The 19172-nt window shown below is 39.2% G+C and overlaps 1 protein-coding gene across 3 annotated transcripts in view; it reads left to right on the plus strand.

Moving 5' to 3' along the window:
• The first annotated feature begins 1971 nt into the window (after nucleotides 1-1971).
• The window catches only part of dhx37 (DEAH (Asp-Glu-Ala-His) box polypeptide 37), a 43702-nt gene continuing 26501 nt past the window's right edge, over nucleotides 1972-19172 (plus strand). Inside the window, exons 1-8 of one of the 3 annotated variants that reach the window (XM_034170704.1) lie at nucleotides 1972-2134; nucleotides 2236-2345; nucleotides 2889-3058; nucleotides 9703-9815; nucleotides 9933-10305; nucleotides 10398-10546; nucleotides 11493-11585; nucleotides 11736-11832. In XM_034170704.1, coding sequence (XP_034026595.1) covers nucleotides 2249-2345; nucleotides 2889-3058; nucleotides 9703-9815; nucleotides 9933-10305; nucleotides 10398-10546; nucleotides 11493-11585; nucleotides 11736-11832 — 1092 coding nt within the window. In that variant the 5' untranslated portion in view covers nucleotides 1972-2134; nucleotides 2236-2248. The remainder of the gene's footprint in view (nucleotides 2135-2235; nucleotides 2346-2888; nucleotides 3059-9702; nucleotides 9816-9932; nucleotides 10306-10397; nucleotides 10547-11492; nucleotides 11586-11735; nucleotides 11833-19172) is intronic. The other 2 variants (XM_034170706.1, XM_034170705.1) reach the window with 2 other exon arrangements.

The raw sequence follows: 19172 nt of genomic DNA on the forward strand, positions 1-19172 counted from the left end.
GTTCTAATTACAGCTATTGTTTAGTCACTAGCCTTAGCAGTCTACCTCTTGGTAGGAGGGGTCTGGTTAGGTTTAAAACTCCAGCTTTTGTGACTTCGGATCATTCTTCTTGACAAGAGTCAAGACAGAAGTCAGACCACCAGAGCAAGAATTTTAGCTGAGGAAGCTTCTGTGATTTGAAGCGAAACGTCCTCGCGTCAAGCAACCCAGTCCAGTCGAAGATTCAAGCTTCTCTACTATGGAAACCACCTGGACAACTGAGAGCCTACACAGAAACATCTTCAAAACACTTATTCCAATTAAGGATCACGGCGGGGAGGGGGGAGCTATTCCAGAGAAAGCCAAGAGCTTATCTCAGAATTTAGGATAAGCCTGAAAGACGTTTCTGTAGAAAGTATTTTAGCCATAGGGTCAAGTGGGAGGGGGAAGTGTTGGCTTTTTTAAATACTTGAAAAACACTGGACTCATCGACAGGATTTGATACTCATTTGTGAAATTTCATACTGTCTTCTTAGTAAGTAAGTCCCTTCGGCTGCTCCCTTGTTTGCACTTGGGGTCGCCACAGCAAATCCAAGGTGGATCTGCATGTTGAATTGGCACAAGTTTTACGCCGGATGCCCTTCCTGATGCAACTCCACATTACATGGAGAAATGTGGCAGGGGTGGGATTTGAACCCGGAACCTTCTGAACTGAAACCAAGCGCATTAACCACTTGGCCACCACCCCTGCTCTCATACTGTCTTCTTAAGTTAACTATTTCAACAGTTCTTTTAGTCAGACAGGAAAGATTGTTTTACCTGCTTTACATGTTTCAGCTACTTCCTGTAGCCTTCCTCAGAAGCGTCACAAGATGGGGAAGTGACGTGTCTTATAGGCTGCTACTTCTTGATTTGGCCAGACAGCAGGGGGAACTTACGCCCCCTACTGTCTGACGTCTTCTCCAGGACGGCATCCCATGTATGTGATAGGGTGTAGGCCCCCTCATCCCGATTCATGCTTCTTGGACCTCGCTTGCAGATCTCGATGGCCTCTCTGATCCAGCGGTGGTATTTGTTGCTTTCAGCACGTATGACCCTGGCATTGGTCCAGTCCATGATGTGATTTTTTTCCTCTTGCAGTGGTCGGATATGGCTGATTTGAGATTTTCCTGCTCGGCTTGTTCTTTTATTGCTCTTGTTTGTCTATTGGCTGTCTCTTTTTCACATTCTTTTTGATGTTCATTTTTAATTTAATATTAATTTAATACTGCTATAACGGACTGATGCAGAAGGTGGCAGCAATGTAACAGTAAGGATGGGGTTGCCGTTAAACGCCATATAAGAAGAAGAAAGTTTATATCGTTACGCCGTCAGGCATGTATTGGCATATTTAAAGGGTACAGGTTTATTCAAGAGAATATATAATAGTACAGTGTAATTTCCCCCATCTTTTTTTTCTTCCCCTCTCTTATCTCCATCTTACGTCATACTCAATTAATCCTCCACAAACAATTGGTGGCGGTAATGCACCGTATCGGTTTGCAAACCACCAATAAACTCGATAGAAGAACAAGAACATGTTGTTGATATTATTATTATTATTTATTTATTACTCTAATGCCAACAAAATCGGTACTGTACAAAATCTTAAAATAGCTGCATACATTTGCAAATAATACAAGAGAATAAAACATAGGGCAATTAAACATTTACAGATCAAATTTGTCTATCAAAGAAACTAGTTTTGAAGCATTACTGGATTCAATCAATGATAATGACAAAGACATAATAAAGTTTTAACTCATTTCTCTAATGAGTAATTTTAGGCATTGTCTTGAAAAAACGATATTTGTGTATGTAATATTTGCTTAGTAAGATTGTATTATTAATACTAAAGTCATTACAATTATTACGAAATAGAAGAAGAAGTTTATGTGATTTATATGAGATGTCAGCGGCGGAACCTTTGTGCTGCTGCGGCGGATATTTTTACGTGACGGACTCACGCGTGTTTACACGTGAGGTTTATGAAGACTTGAATATTTTGCGCATCAAGAAGTTAAAAAACGGTTTGTGTTCTTATAACGTGTATATGGGTTTAATTAGTTGTTTGTTTACACTCATTCTGTAATAGTAAAGCTAAAAGCCAATTCAGGCGAATCAGCTCTAAAATATGCCGTTGTTTTTGTCGATTCCCTGCATAATGTTGGTATATGCGTAATTTTAAAGTTGTATTTTATTGAATTTTATTTTCAGGTTTCAAGCGTAAATGGGAAAACTCAGAAAGAAGCACAACTGGAAGGGGAGGCAGCAAAATGCTCAGTTACCAGCAGAGAGTCAGACAGACATAGTGGTGGAACTGGAAGGTAAAAAAATACTTGACCTTTTGACCCTAAAACCAATAGGCGTCTTGGGGTCACCATACCTAACCCACATACCAAGTTTGGTTGCAATCAGGCAATTTGGAAAGAAGTTATTATGCTCAAAAGATGTTTACAAACTATGCTCCAGTGACCATGACCTTTGAGCTTTTGGGCCCAAAGCCATTAGACTTCTGTTTTTGGAGGTAATTGGTCGGTTTAAAAAAGCAGTTGTTGCACTCACAATTTTTATTTTTTTTTTACAAAGTATGCTTCAGTTATGTTGATCTTTGAACTTTTGACCCAAAAATCAATAGGAGGCTGGGGGTTACTATGCATAGTACATGTACCAGGTTTGGTGGCAATCAGTGTAGTACAACTGAAGTAATCTCTTTCATTTGAAATGTTCCATGTCTGAGTGGCTCCCCGCACATATTGACATCTCACCCACTGGCTGTGCCGTGGAGGAAAAAGAGGAAAAATTACCATTCACAAGTGAAACCCAGCACCTGTCCAGCCTGAGACCTGCTTATTTGTCTTTTGCCTCAGATGGAGCCAGACTGAAAGGTGTGGATGAGAGCAATGCCCTTGTGCTCCCAGCCAGCAAAGCCAAGAAGAAGACCATTGGCAAGGCCACTGTGTCAAAGAAAAAGCCGCTCACCAAGAAGCAGAAGAAAGAGCTGCAGAAGGTCCTGGAGCGCAAAGAGAAGAAAGCCCAGGTAGGAAGCATGCGCTGTTCAAAACAGGACTGCTGGTTCAGTTTGGATGTGCAAAATCTCCCTCTTACCACTTAAATGTGGTAAGAGGTAGACAAGTAGTTTCATGTTATACGTCCTCAAAGCTTCACAGTTCTATACCTGCTGATGTATGTATTGTGTTACAAGCAACAATCAGGACTCATTGGGTCAGTATTTGAGCTTTTTTTTTTTTTTTTAACCAAAGTATGCCAATAATGATAAAGAACATTTTGGATGCTTCGACCTGAAGTAGAGGGATTTATGATGTTCATATTCAAGCAGCAAAGCTAGATCTTTATTTATTAAAAAAAGAAATAATAATTAAGTATTTTTGGGCTATTGTCTTTACTGTTACTGCAATATTCTCCTGGTTTTCTCATGAAATCCTTGTCTAACTCCTGTGTTAATGGGTTAATACATGCAATATGTCTCCTGAACAAGTTTCTAGCCTAGTACATGATGACTAAAAAGTTCATATTATGCAAGATATCATTACTGCCTTTGCTGTTATCAAGGTGGTCTTTACCATCATGTCCACAAAATAATGTAGAAGACAAAATTTTATACCAGCAAAGGCATTTTCAGTGGCAGAGTAGAGGCTGTATGTACAGATACAGTGCACGTGTGTTATTTGAAGTCCTGATTTACAAAGAGAAAATGACCTAGTCAATTGTTTCTGAAGATTCTATATTTAAATTTTTTTTTTCAATTTATTTTCATTTATATAGCGCCAAATCACAACAGAGTTGCCTCATGGTGCTTCACACAAGTAAGGTCTAACCTTACTAACCCCCAGAGCAGCAGTGGTAAGGAAAAACTCCCTCTGAGGAAGAAACCTCAAGCAGACCAGACTCAAAGGGGTGATCCTCTGCTCAGGCCATGCTACAGACATAAATTACAGAACAATTTACAAAACGAATATACAGGAAATGCTGTTGGTGCACAGGACAGGAGAGTCTCCAGCACAAATACCACACCCATCTCTGGATGGAGCTGCACCTTAAACAGAGAGAAAAAAAAACAGAATCAGAAAGACAAGAAATACAGTATAATTTGCCAGCATTAAACAACAAGAAAAGCAGGAAATACTAAGGTGATCGCCGGCCACTAGCCCTAAATTTGAGGCCGCGGCACGCTCAGTTTCTTAATAAAGCGTAGAACTATACTATGTCAGTATGCTAGTCATACAAAAGGGAAAATAAGTGCATCTTAAGTCTGGACTTGAAAGTCTCCACAGAATCTGACTGTTTTATTGATGCAGGGAGATCATGCCACAGAACAGGGGAACGATAAGAGAAAGCTCTATGACCTGCAGACTTCTTATTCGCCCTAGGGACACAAAGTACAACCCCTGGCAAAAAATTATGGATTCACCGGCCTCAGAGGATGTTCATTCAGTTGTTTAATTTTGTAGAAAAAAAGCAGATCACAGACATGACACAAAACTAAAGTCATTTCAAATGGCAACTTTCTGGCTTTAAGAAACACTATAAGAAATCAAGAAAAAAAGATTGTGGCAGTCAGTAACAGTTACTTTTTTAGACCAAGCAGAGGAAAAAAATATGGAATCACTCAATTCTGAGGAAAAAATTATGGAATCACCCTGTAAATTTTCATCCCCCAAATTAACACCTGCATCAAATCAGATCTGCTCATTGACATTGACCCTATGCCATGACATTGACCCTATGTGTCTTTTTGCAGGGAATGTTTTTGCAGTTTTTGCTCTATGGCAAGATGCATTATCATCTTGAAAAATGATTTGATCATCCCCAAACATCCTTTCAATTGTCCAAAATATCAACATAAACTTGTGCATTTATTGATGATGTAATGACAGCCATCTCCCCAGTGCCTTTACCTGACATGCAGCCCCATATCATCAATGACTGTGGAAATTTACATGTTCTCTTCAGGCAGTCATCTTTATAAATCTCATTGGAAAGGCACCAAACAAAAGTTCCAGCATCATCACCTTGCCCAATGCAGATTCGAGATTCATCACTGAATATGACTTTCATCCAGTCATCCACAGTCCACAATTGCTTTTCCTTAGCCCATTGTAACCTTGTTTTTTTCTGTTTAGGTGTTAATGATGCCTTTCGTGTAGCTTTTCTGTATGTAAATCCCATTTCCTTTAGGCGGTTTCTTACAGTTCGGTCACAGACGTTGACTGCAGTTTCCTCCCATTCGTTCCTCATTTGTTTTGTTGTACATTTTTCGGTTTTTGAGACATATTGCTTTAAGTTTTCTGTCTTGACGCTTTGATGTCTTCCTTGGTCTACCAGTATGTTTGCCTTTAACAACCTTCCCATGTTGTTTGTATTTGGTCCAGAGTTTAGACACAGCTGACTGTGAACAACCAACATCTTTTGCAACATTGCGTGATGATTTACTCTCTTTTAAGAGTTTGATAATCCTCTCCTTTGTTTCAATTGACATCTCTCGTGTTGGAGCCATGATTCATGTCAGTCCACTTGGTGCAACAGCTCTCCAAGGTGTGATCACTCCTTTTTAGATGCAGACTAACGAGCAGATCTGATTTGATGCAGGTGTTAGTTTTGGGGATGAAAATTTACAGGGTGATTCCATAATTTTTTCCTCAGAATTGAGTGATTCCATATTTTTTTCCTCTGCTTGGTCTAAAAAAAGTAACCGTTACTGACTGCCACAATCTTTTTTTTCTTGATTTCTTATAGTGTTTCTTAAAGCCAGAAAGTTGCCATTTGAAATGACTTTAGTTTTGTGTCATGTCTGTGATCTGCTTTTTTTCTACAAAATTAAACAACTGAATGAACATCCTCCGAGGCCGGTGATTCCATAATTTTTGCCAGGGGTTGTAGTCCTGCACCCTGACAACACAAAGCCCAGGCTGGTACGTAAGGTTTAATTAGGTCAGCTAGGTAGGGAGGTGCCAGTCCAATCTGATCTCACTGGGACAAGAAGCCAGTCAAGGGATGCCAAAATGGGTGTAATGTGGTTGAACTTTCTGCTTCATGTCAAAAGTCTGGCTGCAGCATTTTAAACCAATTGGAGAGCCCTAATGCTGGACTGCGGTAAACCAGAAAGCAGAACATTGCAGTTATCCAATCTAGAAGAGATAAACGCATGGATCAGGGTCTCAGCATCAGCCATAGACCAGATGGGATAAATCTTCGCTATATTTCACAGGTGGAAGAAAGCTGTCCTTGTAACATTTCTAATGTGGAGGTCAAATGAGAACGTAGGATCAAAAATTACCCCAAGGTTCCTTACTTTGTCAGTGTGATGTATGACACACGAGCCTAGGCTAAGCGTTAACTGGTCAAATTGATGCTGATGTCTCACTGCACCAAGAACCATCATTTCAGTCTTATCAGAGTTTAAAAGTAGGAAGTTTCTAGACATCCAACTTCTCACTGATGCAAGGCAATCTTCTAAGGATTTTATGTGAATGAAATTACCAGCAGTTATCGGCTGTATAACTGAGTATCATCAGCATAGCAGTGAAAGGTAATCCCAAAACACCACAATATGTCCCTAAGGGGTGCTATATAAAGGGAGAAAAGCAGGGGGCCTAAGTCGGACCCCTGTGGAACCCCAAATTTCATGTCACTAAGGTTAGAGGTACTGTTACTGTACAAAACACAGTGAGAACGACTGGTCAAGTATGACGTCAGCCATGCAAGGGCACTCCTAGTAATCCCAAAATGATTTTCCAGCCTATCAAGTAGAATATGATGATCCATGGTATCAAATGCAGCACTGAGATCTAACAACACCAGAACAGTAGTGGTGTCCGAATCCATTGCAAGCAGAAGATTATTCACCACTTTAGTGAGAACCATCTCTTGAATGATTATGAATCATCTGTGGAATGATTATAGCCATCTCTATAATGATTTATTGAACTAACAGTGAAGACTCACAAGAAGTGCACCTTTTAAGAATGCACAAAAGAAGAGCTGGAGAATAAAGGCCTCTCATGCACGAGTGCACGCCACATGGTAGATATGACATTTGCCCTTCCTCTGACAGAGCCACCATGAGGACAGCCTGCACACTAGTTAATTAATTGGTTGGTCATTAAAAGCCATAAGGGTAAAGACAACCTACTGAAATAAAATTTGCCACACATGGAATTATTTGGTAAAAATTGCAGTATCAGTATTCCATGAAGAAACTCTGCACATCTGTGGCTAAGTATATTATGTAACAAATTTTTCAGGTTTCATTGAGCTTGAATTAGATTTTCTAGGCAAAAGAGCATTTCAGTTTCAGTTACTTCTGTTTGGTTACATTAACAGAGTGGACATTTGAAGTAAACGGTCAACTGTAAAAAATATTTGGAAAAGTTGCTGAGTAAGATTTAATGTCCCAGCCAAGAACAGATAATATTTTGCATGTTCAGATTGCTTTCCTTTTCCCTGCTTGCTTGGCCAAGGCATCAATTTCACCCACCTTTTCTTTACCGTTATTGACACACTTTTGTGAAAAATAGCCCACTTATGGGGTACTTTTGTTGACAAACTTTCTTGCATGTCTTTGAGACACCTGGTGGTCAGTATTGGCTTGCTGAAAATCTGTCATACATGGTGCCCCAAAAAATGTGCCACAAAAAAAAAGCCATAGAAAATCTATACACTTTTGGATACTGATATCTGTCATCTTGAAGCATATCTCAGTGAATTTTGTCTCTGGTGTTCATTTACAATTTCACTTCAATTTGTAAAAGGTTTGGCATTCACAAGATGTGCTCAATATGTGCACGGCTCCACTGGTTCGGTCAGATCTCCCTTGGTTATCATTGTGAACAGTTTTATCAGTTTGAAACTTCTTTACAATCCTCCATATTTTCTTTCTGTCTGGGGTTTTTATAACTTCAAATTGACATTGATATTGTCGTTGGGTTTGCACGATCGACTTGGTCTCAAAGTAGATTTCCACCAGTTTTTCTTTTTGCTTGATTGCAAGCAGCATCCTCATTGGATCAGTCTCATACTACATCAGAAGAAATTCCTCACATATATCTTGATGTCTGGAAAAAAAACACAGAATTTAGATTAGCCATTGCAGAATTAAAGTCAAATAAGTGTGGCACTTTTTTGGGGACACTCTGTACATCCCTTTTTAAACTCTTTGCCTCTTTTTTAATAAAGTTGAATAAATGGAAATCATAACTTTCTATATATTAAGTCGAGATGGAACAATACAGTAACTCCAGGGTGTATTGTGTACATATCACAGTACATCTATTGTGATTTGATACATATCACAATACATAATTCCATAGTTGGTGACACTATTTATGTAGAAAGTAATCTGAGGTGAATGTTTAAAGAAACAATTTTTTCTGAAGTACAAGTCGTAATCTTGGATGCTATGTGTTTCCTGTTTATATAGTTTGTAAATAATTTATGGTTCTTCTATGTGAGCGCATTATTTTTCCATGCAGTCGTTGATGATGTCACAATATGATATGATGATGATGTCACAATACTCATTAAAAAAATTATACGATTTCATACAGGCCCCAAGATATGATTATTTCAATATATGATGTATCATTCCACCCCTATTAAAGAGTATGCACAAGATGACCACTTTAAAAATATCAATAACATATTTCTGAACAAATCAAGCAAGTTATTCTTGATACTCTGCCAGAAAGTTTTAATTCTGGTCTGCATGAACTTCTTTCTTCTTTTATGGTGACATTGTGTTTTTTAAATTAAATAATTTATTCCTAAAAGCTTTACTTAAGTAGGAAGTGATACAGCTACATTATGGAAATTAGTGCTGAAATTTGTTAAGTAATATCAAAAGCCAATTTATTATTTCTGGCTTTAATCTAGTATACAACAGAGTCAGCCAATATGTCATTAACAGAAAACATAACATGATTTCAAACATGAAGCCATCTTCAGAAGCCACCATCTGCCTTCAGGCTGTGATGCAAAGGCGGCAATAACTGGCAACCAGGGAATGCAGAGGCCTTTTGACGTGCACGTGTATCCCTAACAGCTCTCAGCAGTGCGCCATCACTGCTACACACTGAAAAATTCTGATTGTTGAACTTACTGCTATGTCTGGTGAAGGGCCAAACCACAACAAAGTGCTGGATGTTCATGTCAAACTTTGAAAAACAAAGGTGAAGTTCAGTTACAGGTGGCATGCTGTCAACTGCTTCCACACTAGGCTTTTGTCGGCATGTAGCACTGCAGCTAGTGGTGGTGTAGAACTGTAAAGGTCAACAGTCACGCATTTGTCTACAAATGATGGTCAAGAGGATGATGAAGTGCAGCACTGCAGAAGTAAAAAGCAACTTTTAGGTTGCAGATATGTGTTGTCATAACATTCTCGAATCTCTGTTTGGTGATGAATATTTGTCTTACTCCACTGTGATTCGATCAAGAAGGTATGACAAATGTAACATGGCTAGCTGACAAAATAATGATAATTACTTGCCTTTTCCTCCAATTTGTATTCTTTTTCACCTTGTTTTGAAAAAAGTGCCACAGCACTTTTGAAAATCAAAATCCACACACAGTCTTTGTAATAGACTAAAGTCTTTGTGCAGGTTGCTGCACTCTTGCTGTTAAGACTGATTTTGTGGTCACATTTTGTTTTTCCTCTGTGCTGTCCAGAGAGCGGACATACTGACCAAGCTGGCTGAGGTGCAACTTCCAGAGTCTGAACTCAATCTGCTTTACACCACATCCAAACTGGGTACAGGGGACAAACTTTACCAGAGCAAACAGTAAGTGGGGAAACAATTAGATCGTGGTTCAATCATAGTAGTTAAACAGTGGATGATCGGTGGGTTGTTTGAAGAAGCAGGGTGTCAGTGCTTTGTGATGTTTTGGGTTTTTAACAGGGCAGCTGATGAAAAAATAGATGGAGAATTGGGATCAAAAATCAGCAGTGTCAGTGGTGCGAACAGGAAAAGAAAATGGAAAGAAGAAGAGGAAGAACTAAAACAAAGTAGTGATCTCAACACTTCCTCTGAAGAAGATGATGATGATGATGATGATAATGAACCCAATGATAAAACAGATGTGGTTGACTCTTGGGAAACTGCCACCACCAGTCAGGAGCCAGAATGCAAGCAAGTGTTGAAGGAACAAGAAAAAGTAGCAGACCAAGATGGACTCAAAGAGACAAAGGGTTCAGATCAGGAAAAAGTCCAAAGCAAAAAGCCATCGCAGCCGGCCGTCTTTATTCCTGTTGACAGATTGCCAGAGATACAGGTGTGTGGTACATGTGTGTAACAGTCAGACAGTTTTTATCCCTGTTATGAGTTTGTTTTTAAAGATGTGGTGCTCTGTTGTTGCATCTACAGGAGGCTCGTTTGAGGTTGCCAATCCTGGGGGAGGAGCAGGTCATTATGGAGGCAATCAGAGAGAATCCCTGCGTTATCATCTGTGGAGAGACAGGAAGTGGAAAGACCACACAAGTGCCACAATTTCTCTATGAAGCCGGCTATGCCAGGTATCCTGTTCTTTTTTATCTTACTGGAATGCAGTGTTGGTTAGATTGCATTGTTGACTATTTGGCATGATGCTGAATTTCTTGGTGCTTCAAAACAGTATTTATTGTCATAGCACCATGCAGAACAGCAAACCTGCTCAGGAGCAGGTTTATTCAGTGTAAACAGGATTAGATGTTGGTCATAAATGCAATATTAGTGTACCTTCTATTTTATTATGTTTTTATTTATTTGGCCATTCTAACATTTCTGTGTTTTGCTTTAACCTGTTCTCTGTTCCTTGGTGTGCTGGTGGTGTTTGCTCTAAATATTAAGGAATACATGATAAAATCATTAATGCAGTGGACACACATAAGTTGTGACTGTGAACTTAAAAACATATTTGTAACATTTCATTACTTTCTGCTTACTCTGATTTGCCTTTTCCAATGACTTTTTCCATTTTATATTGCCCTTTATTTAGATTTTTCTGCCCATCCTCAATCGGGTAATTTTAGCAGTAACAGACTTATTACTATTATTATATATCTGCCACTTTTTGGCACCTCACCTTTCTTGTTGTTGCAGATTTCACAGTATTTCTCATAGCCCTCTTAGCTATGAGAAAGAGCAGCTCTTGCTTTGATGTGGTGAACGTTAGTGCTCTCTACTAGATGTAGAGATCACCGTCACCCTCTTTTTTGCCATTCCTCCATTCACAGAGATGAATGTGTTTTCCAGGATATATATAAAATGTATACACACACACACCCTTGTCAGTGATAATGGATGTCCACAGTATTGTGGATGATTGTCTCTTTGTTGAATCAAATTCTCACTTGGGTGGGAAGAACTGAATAAACTGGATTAGTGTGACCAGGATAAACGTGCAAAGAACAGGGTCCAGGAAGGTTTACATGAGAATACACACTAATGTCTAAACCTTGTTTGCATTCCTCTTTGTTCCAGTGGGAGTGGGATTATCGGTATCACAGAGCCAAGAAGAGTAGCAGCTGTGAGCATGTCTCACAGAGTAGCAAAGGAGATGAACCTGTCAACACGGTAACAAAAACAAATTTTGCTCATCATGTCATCATTTGCACCGGCTTTTGAGTGCATACAAAAAAGTTTAAACCTCTTTAACAAGCTGGTACATAAAGCATAAATTTAAACATTTTTTAAAAGATGTGGCACACTTCTGTTTGTGTTTAGGGAGGTGTCCTACCAGATTCGATATGAGGGGAATGTGACCAGTGATACCAAGATCAAGTTTATGACTGATGGTGTTCTACTGAAGGAGATTCAGAAGGTAGCACCTTCACTGTCTAGTTATAGTAAATACACATTCAAATATAATTCCCTGTTATCCTTTCTTGTTAAGATGCCGTATTTCTATATTTTACCATATATTTCACTCTAAGCCTCCTTTGGTTTTCCAAGATAATGTGAGATGACAAATCCTCGTTCATATGTCAATTAAATAAGCACAACTTGTGTGAACTATTATAATATGAACTAGCGCATATGCGTTCAGTCTCTCCCCCACCTGATTTCACTCACTGTGTACTCTGATAGGCATGAGTTTTAATATGATATTAGGTTATTGCGAAGAAATGCAAAAACTATTGCATGGGAACACAATAATCTGGGCCAAAAAATTTAACCACCATGTCCCCAGGCGGGCTCCGTACGTTTGCAAACAAACAAACAAAAAAAAAGACAAGTTTTAATTAAATAACTCTCTGCTACAACCAGTGTCAAAATAAATAGAACACTTCCATCTCCTACTGGCCATGAACACTACTGACCAGTAGATGGCAGTAGAGACCGTGAAATCTTGCCAAAACAAAATTCCTGATATTCCGTGTTTGCTACGTTTAAGATGCATACAAACACAACGTCTATAAACCCAGAGAATATATTCACGAGAGTTTTAGGCTCAATATACAAAGAGTTTAATGCTGTTGTCCATGTGGAGCCTGATCAGAGCGTGTCAAATGCATTTCTTCTGTCATGAATGTACTGAGATACCAATAATGCACCTCTCGACACAGCATGTCCACACTAAAACCTTCAAAATTAGTGCATTACTTTAAAACTAAAACACATATCTGATATTTTCACTTTATAAAACTTCAGACGTGACGTTAATTTAAATAACTTGCCAGAAATTAGTTTGATTAAAATTTTAGCCATAAGTTAAAGCTCTATGCCTCTGGGTGACTTGGGTGATATTGCCTGTGTATCAGTATGGGGTCAAAAGAAATTAATTTTTTTCAGCTCTCCTTTGCCTGCAGAGGATAGAGTGGTTTCTTTTGGAACCAGCTCTCCTCTGTTTGCAGAGGATAGAACTGCGCATCTACAACCCCTGGCAAAAATTATGGAATCACCGGCCTTGGAGGATGTTCATTCAGTTGTTTAATTTTGTAGAAAAAAAGCAGATCACAGACATGACACAAAACTAAAGTCATTTCAAATGGCAACTTTCTGGCTTTAAGAAACACTATAAGAAATCAGGAAAAAAAATTGTGGCAGTCAGTAACGGTTACTTTTTTAGACCAAGCAGAGGAAAAAAATATGGAATCACTCAATTCTGAGGAAAAATTTTGGAATCATGAAAAACAAAAGAACGCTCCAACACATCACTGGTATTTTGTTGCACCATCTCTGGCTTTTATAACAGCTTGCAGTCTCTGAGGCATGGACTTAATGAGTGACAAACAGTACTCTTCATCAATCTGGCTCCAACTTTCTCTGATTGCTGTTGCCAGATCAGCTTTGCAGGTTGGAGCCTTGTCATGGACCATTTTCTTCAACTTCCACCAAAGATTGGATTAAGATCCGGACTATTTGCAGGCCATGACATTGACCCTATGTGTCTTTTTTGCAAGGAATGTTTTCACAGTTTTTGATCTATGGCAAGATGCATTATCATCTTGAAAAATGATTTCATCATCCCCAAACATCCTTTCAATTGATGGGACAAGAAAAGTGTCCAAATATCAACGTAAACTTGTGCATTTATTGATGATGTAATGACAACTATCTCCCCAGTGCCTTTACCTGACATGCAGCCCCATATCATCAATGACTGTGGAAATTTACATGTTGTCTTCAGGCAGTCATCTTTATAAATCTCATTGGAACGGCATCAAACAAAAGTTCCAGCATCATCAACTTGCCCAGTGCAGATTCGAGATTCATCACTGAATATGACTTTCATCCAGTCATCCACAGTCCACGATTGCTTTTCCTTAGCCCATTGTAACCTTGTTTTTTTTCTGTTTAGGTGTTAATGATGGCTTTCGTTTAGCTTTTCTGTATGTAAATCCCATTTCCTTTAGGCGGTTTCTTACAGTTCGGTCACAGACGTTGACTCCAGTTTCCTCCCATTCGTTCCTCATTTGTTTTGTTGTGCATTTTCGATTTTTGAGACATATTGCTTTAAGTTTTCTGTCTTGACGCTTTGATGTCTTCCTTGGTCTACCAGTATGTTTGCCTTTATCAACCTTCCCATGTTATTTGTATTTGGTCCAGAGTTTAGACACAGCTGACTGTGAACAACAAACATCTTTTGCAACATTGCGTGATGATTTACCCTCTTTTAAGAGTTTGATAATCCTCTCCTTTGTTTCAATTGACATCTCTCGTGTTGGAGCCATGATTCATGTCAGTCCACTTGGTGCAACAGCGCTCCAAGGTGTGATCACTCCTTTTTAGATGCAGACTAACGAGCAGATCTGATTTGAGGCAGGTGTTAGTTTTGGGGATGAAAATTTACAGGGTGATTCCATATTTTTTTTTTTCTCAGAATTGAGTGATTCCATATTTTTTTCCCTCTGCTTGGTCTAAAAAAGTAATCGTTACTGACTGCCACAGTTTTTTTTCCCTGATTTCTTATAGTGTTTCTTAAAGCCAGAAAGTTGCCATTTGAAATGACTTTAGTTTTATGTCATGTCTGTGATCTACTTTTTTTCTACAAAATTAAACAACTGAATGAACATCCTCCAAGGCCGGTGATTACATAATTTTTGCCAGGGGTTGTACTACAAAACATTTAAGAGGTAGGTACTTAACTGATTATGGACTTTGTAAATATTTGTAACTGTTAAGCTTTGTTTATCACTTCTGCAAAAATATGTTAGCGGTCTAAAAATTGTCGGACCAAAACTTATCGAAAGATTATTGGTCCAGTGATGGTTTTCAGAGTTATCTGAAAAGATAATCCGATAATGAAAACATTATCTTCGATAATTAGCGATTAGCAGAACTGTGCCCACCACTGGTTTTAGACCTGCAGAAACGGAGACGGTGGTGGAAGACATCAGCCGCAATACACTTGTCACTTATGGCACCAGCAACATGATACTTAACTAAACTGACTAAACCAATTAAACTACAAAGACACAATAAATCAATAACACTAACAACACTGTTAAACTAACATGAACCACAGTAGCATTTAACATTTAAAACCCCAAACTTCCATGGTCCATTGCAGAACAATTAGGGATGGGTATCGAGAACCGGTTCCTTTCGGGTATCGTTAAGAAATGGTTCGATCCAGTGACATCAATAACCTTTTTGCTTAATGATTCCCTTAGCGGTCCTTCAGAGTCACCGTTGTTTTGGGGCTGTTTGTCAGGAAAATGATCATTTCTCTAAATTGATTACAGACCCTGCAGCGGGTCTGTAATCAACTTTTCTGCGCCACGGCTTTGCTTTGAAACTTGAACCAATCGAAGCAGTGCTTCGATTTGCTGCTTCGTTGATTCACTGTTTTCTTTCACTTTATCTTAATTTTCCCCGCTAAAATCCTAAAGAGCATATGTCTGTGAGTAATATTTCCCTTTTTTATGTTAAACCGACCTGTTATGGTCTTCTGAAACAGTTAAAGGGGACCAATGCTAATGCGTTAGCATGTCTGTGGCATTTTCAATGTTAAAGTTAGCATTAAGCTGTTCGCATCTCAGCATGTTTGTGTGTATGTTTTCTGTATAATAATTAATGGCTCAGTGTTCATTGTCAAATTGTATTTTTTTATTCATATATTAATGATAATAGCAACAACAATAATAGTAATAATAACTTATAATAACTAATAATGCCACAATACAATTTTAGAGAAGGAAACAAAAAGAACCTGATGAAACAAAACACAACAGAAAAGATAAAACCAGCTAACAATGAAAATAAATAAATACATATAGAAATAAATAAGTGTTTCCTGTGAACACCTAGTGACTCTTACACCTCCACTTCATCCCTGTTTTATTTAAGTTTTCGGTCAAACCATATTTTCAATTTGTTAATTTCTTCAGTGATTTCCTCCAGAACTATCTGCCAAACTAGAAAACTGCTGCATCCTAGTAAGAGCAGAATACTACTGGAGTGAATCTGAATAAGGAAAGTTGGGTTTTTCTCTCCAAAATGGATGCTGCACTCACTGCAGTTTATTGTCTGGAATAGTCCCAGATTGCATTTCCGAGCTTCTAGAATTCAAACATTTTCGTGCGGGAGGTGTTGGGGGGTAATTTTGGGTTACAGGTTTTTTTTGCTTTTCACCACTTTCATCCATGAATATCAATCATGAGTCACTTTGTGTGGATTAAAGTCACTAACTGGGACTCCTGTCTTGTTGCGAGAAAGAAACGAGAATCGTCCTCCGTTCTGTTCACACAGCTCCAAATGCTGCGTGGCTCTCTGCCGAGTCAATTTAGAACGATAGAGTCCAGTCAGAATTAATAACGTCAAAGTGAAATGCTGTTTAAATCAATTGACACCTCTTTCCAAATGTTACAATACAAACAAACTGCAATCGATCAAAACATTTTTTTCCTCAAAAAACGAGACACCCTGCGCTGATGTGCAGCAGCCGGCTGAGCTCAGCTCAGAGGTATGGAGAGACATTCATGCCAAAATGTCTGAAAGGAAATGTTTTTGACAAAAACTACAGATTTTATCTATGTCCAGAGATCAAGGTTCTAGTGACCAATGTAAAATGTTGTTTTGACATAGAAAACCTGTAAAGCCTACTTTTAGTACACAGAAAATTCACAAGAGGTATCGATAAGGAATAGGCTCGATAAGCAGAATCGATAATGGCATCGGTATCGATAAAATCTTATCAATACCCATGCCTAAGCACAATGTCCATTGTTTACTGGTTAGCTAAAATGGCTAATTTCTCCAAAAATATTTGTCCCATCAACTTTCCGTTTTTGCAGCGTTCATCCTTGACCAGCAAATGTCAGCTCTCCCCGGTTTCTGCGTGATCGAAGCATACACATGCACACAGGTGCCACTCGGCTTTTATAATAAACAACCCCAATTCCAATGAAGTTGTGACATTGTGTAAAATGTAAATAAAAACAGAATATAGTGATTTGCAAATCCTCTTCAACCTGTAGTCAATTGAATACACCACAAAGACAAGATATTTAGTGTTCAAACTGATAAACTTTTTTTTGTGCAAATATTTGCTCATTTTGAAATGGCTGCCTGAAACACGTTTCAAAAAAGCTGGGACAGTGGTATGTTTACCATTGTGTTACATCACCTTCCCTTCTAACAACACTCAATAAGCATTTGGGGATTGAGGACACTAATTGTTGAAGCTTTGTAGGTGGAATTCTTTCCCATTCTTGCTTGATGCACAACTCCGTTGTCATATTTTGCGCTTTATAATGCGCCACACATTTTCAATGGGCAACAGGTCTGGACTGTAGGCAGGCCAGTCTCATACCTGCACTCTTTTACTACGAACCCACGTTGTTGTAACATGTGCAGAATGTGGTTTGGCATTGTCTTGCTGAAATAAGCAGGGACGTTCCTGAAAAAGACGTTGCTTGGATGGCAGCATGTGTGGCTCCAAAACCTGGATGTACCTTTCAGCATTGATGGTGCCATCACAGATGTGTACGTTGCCTATGCCATGAGCACTTACACAGCCCATACCATCACAGGTGCTGGCTTTTGAAATTTGCGCTGGTAACAATCTGGATGGTCTTTTTCCTCTTTTATCCGGAGGACACGACATCCATGATTTCCCAAAACAGTTTGAAATGTGGACTCATCAGACACTTTTCCACTTTGCATCTATCCATTTCAAATGAGCTCAGGCCCAGAGAAGGCGGCTGTGTTTCTGGATGTTGTTGATATATGGCTTTCGCTTTCCATGGTAGAGTTTTAACTTGCATTTGTAGATGTAGCGACGAACTGTGGTAACTGACAATGGTCTGCTGAAGTGTTCCTGAGTCCATGCGGTAAGATCCTTTTCACAGTGATGTCAATTTTTAATGCAGTGCCGCCTGAGGGATCGAAGGTCACAGGCATTCAGTGTTGGTTTTCGGCCTTGCCGCTTACATGTGGAAAATTCTCCAGATTCTCTGAACCTTCTGATTATATTATGGGCTGTAGATGATGGAATCCCTACAGTGGGGCAAAAAAGTACTTAGTCAATCCCTTATTGTGCAAGTGCTCCTACTTAGAAAGATGAGAGAGGTCTGTAATTTTCAACATAGGTACACTTCAACTGTGATAGACAAAATGAGAAAAAACTCCAGGAAATCACATTGTAGGATTTTTAAAGAATTCATTTGTAAATTATGGTGGAAATTAAGTATTTGGTCAATAACAAAAATTCAACTCAATACTTTGTAACATAATCTTTGTTGGCAATAACAGAGGTCAAACGTTTCCTGTAAGTCTTCACCAGGTTTGCACACACTGTAGCTGGTATTTTGGCCCATTCCTCCATGCAGATCTCCTCTAGAATAGTGATGTTTTGGGGCTGTCGCTGGGCAACATAGACTTTCAACTCCCTCAACAAATTTTCTATGGGGTTGAGGTCTGGAGACTGGCTTGGCCACTCCAGGACCTTGAAATGCTTTTTACAGAGCCACTCCTTTGTTGCCCGAGCGGTGTGTTTGGGATCATTGTCATGCTGGAAGACCCAGCCACGTTGCATCTTCAATGCTCTCACTGATGGAAGGAGATTTTGGCTTAAAATCTCACGATACATGGCCCTGTTCATTCTTCCCTTAACACAGATCAGTCATCCTGTCCCCTTTGCAGAAAAACAGCTCCAAAGCATGATGTTTCCACCCCCATGCTTCGCAGTAGTTATGGTGTTCTTGGAATGCAACTCAGCATTCTTCTTCCTCTAAACACGATGAGTTGAGTTTGTACCAAAATGTTCTATTTTGGTTTCATCTGACCACATGATATTCTCCCAATCCTCTTCTGGATCATCCATATGCTTTCTGGCAAACTTCCGTCGGGCGTAGACGTGTACAGGCTTAAACAGGGGGACACGCCTGGCACTGCAGGATTTGAGACCCTCTGTGCGTAGTGTGTAGCCTTTGTTACTTTGGTCCCAGCTCTCTGCAGGTCATTCATCAGGTCCCCCTGTGTAGTTCTGGGATTTTTGTTCACCGTTCTCATGATCATTTTGACCCCACGGGATGACATCTTGCGTGGAGCCCCAGATCGAGGGAGATTATCAGTGGTCTTGTATGTCTTCTATTTTCTTACAATTGCTCCCACAGTTGATTTATTCACACCAACCTGCTTGACTATTGTAGAGTAACTCTTCCAGCCTGGTGCACATTTACAATTTTCTTCCTGGTGTCCTTCGACAGCTCTTTA

Source organism: Thalassophryne amazonica, chromosome 5 (assembly GCF_902500255.1).
Source record: "Thalassophryne amazonica chromosome 5, fThaAma1.1, whole genome shotgun sequence".
Lineage (NCBI taxonomy): Eukaryota > Metazoa > Chordata > Actinopteri > Batrachoidiformes > Batrachoididae > Thalassophryne > Thalassophryne amazonica.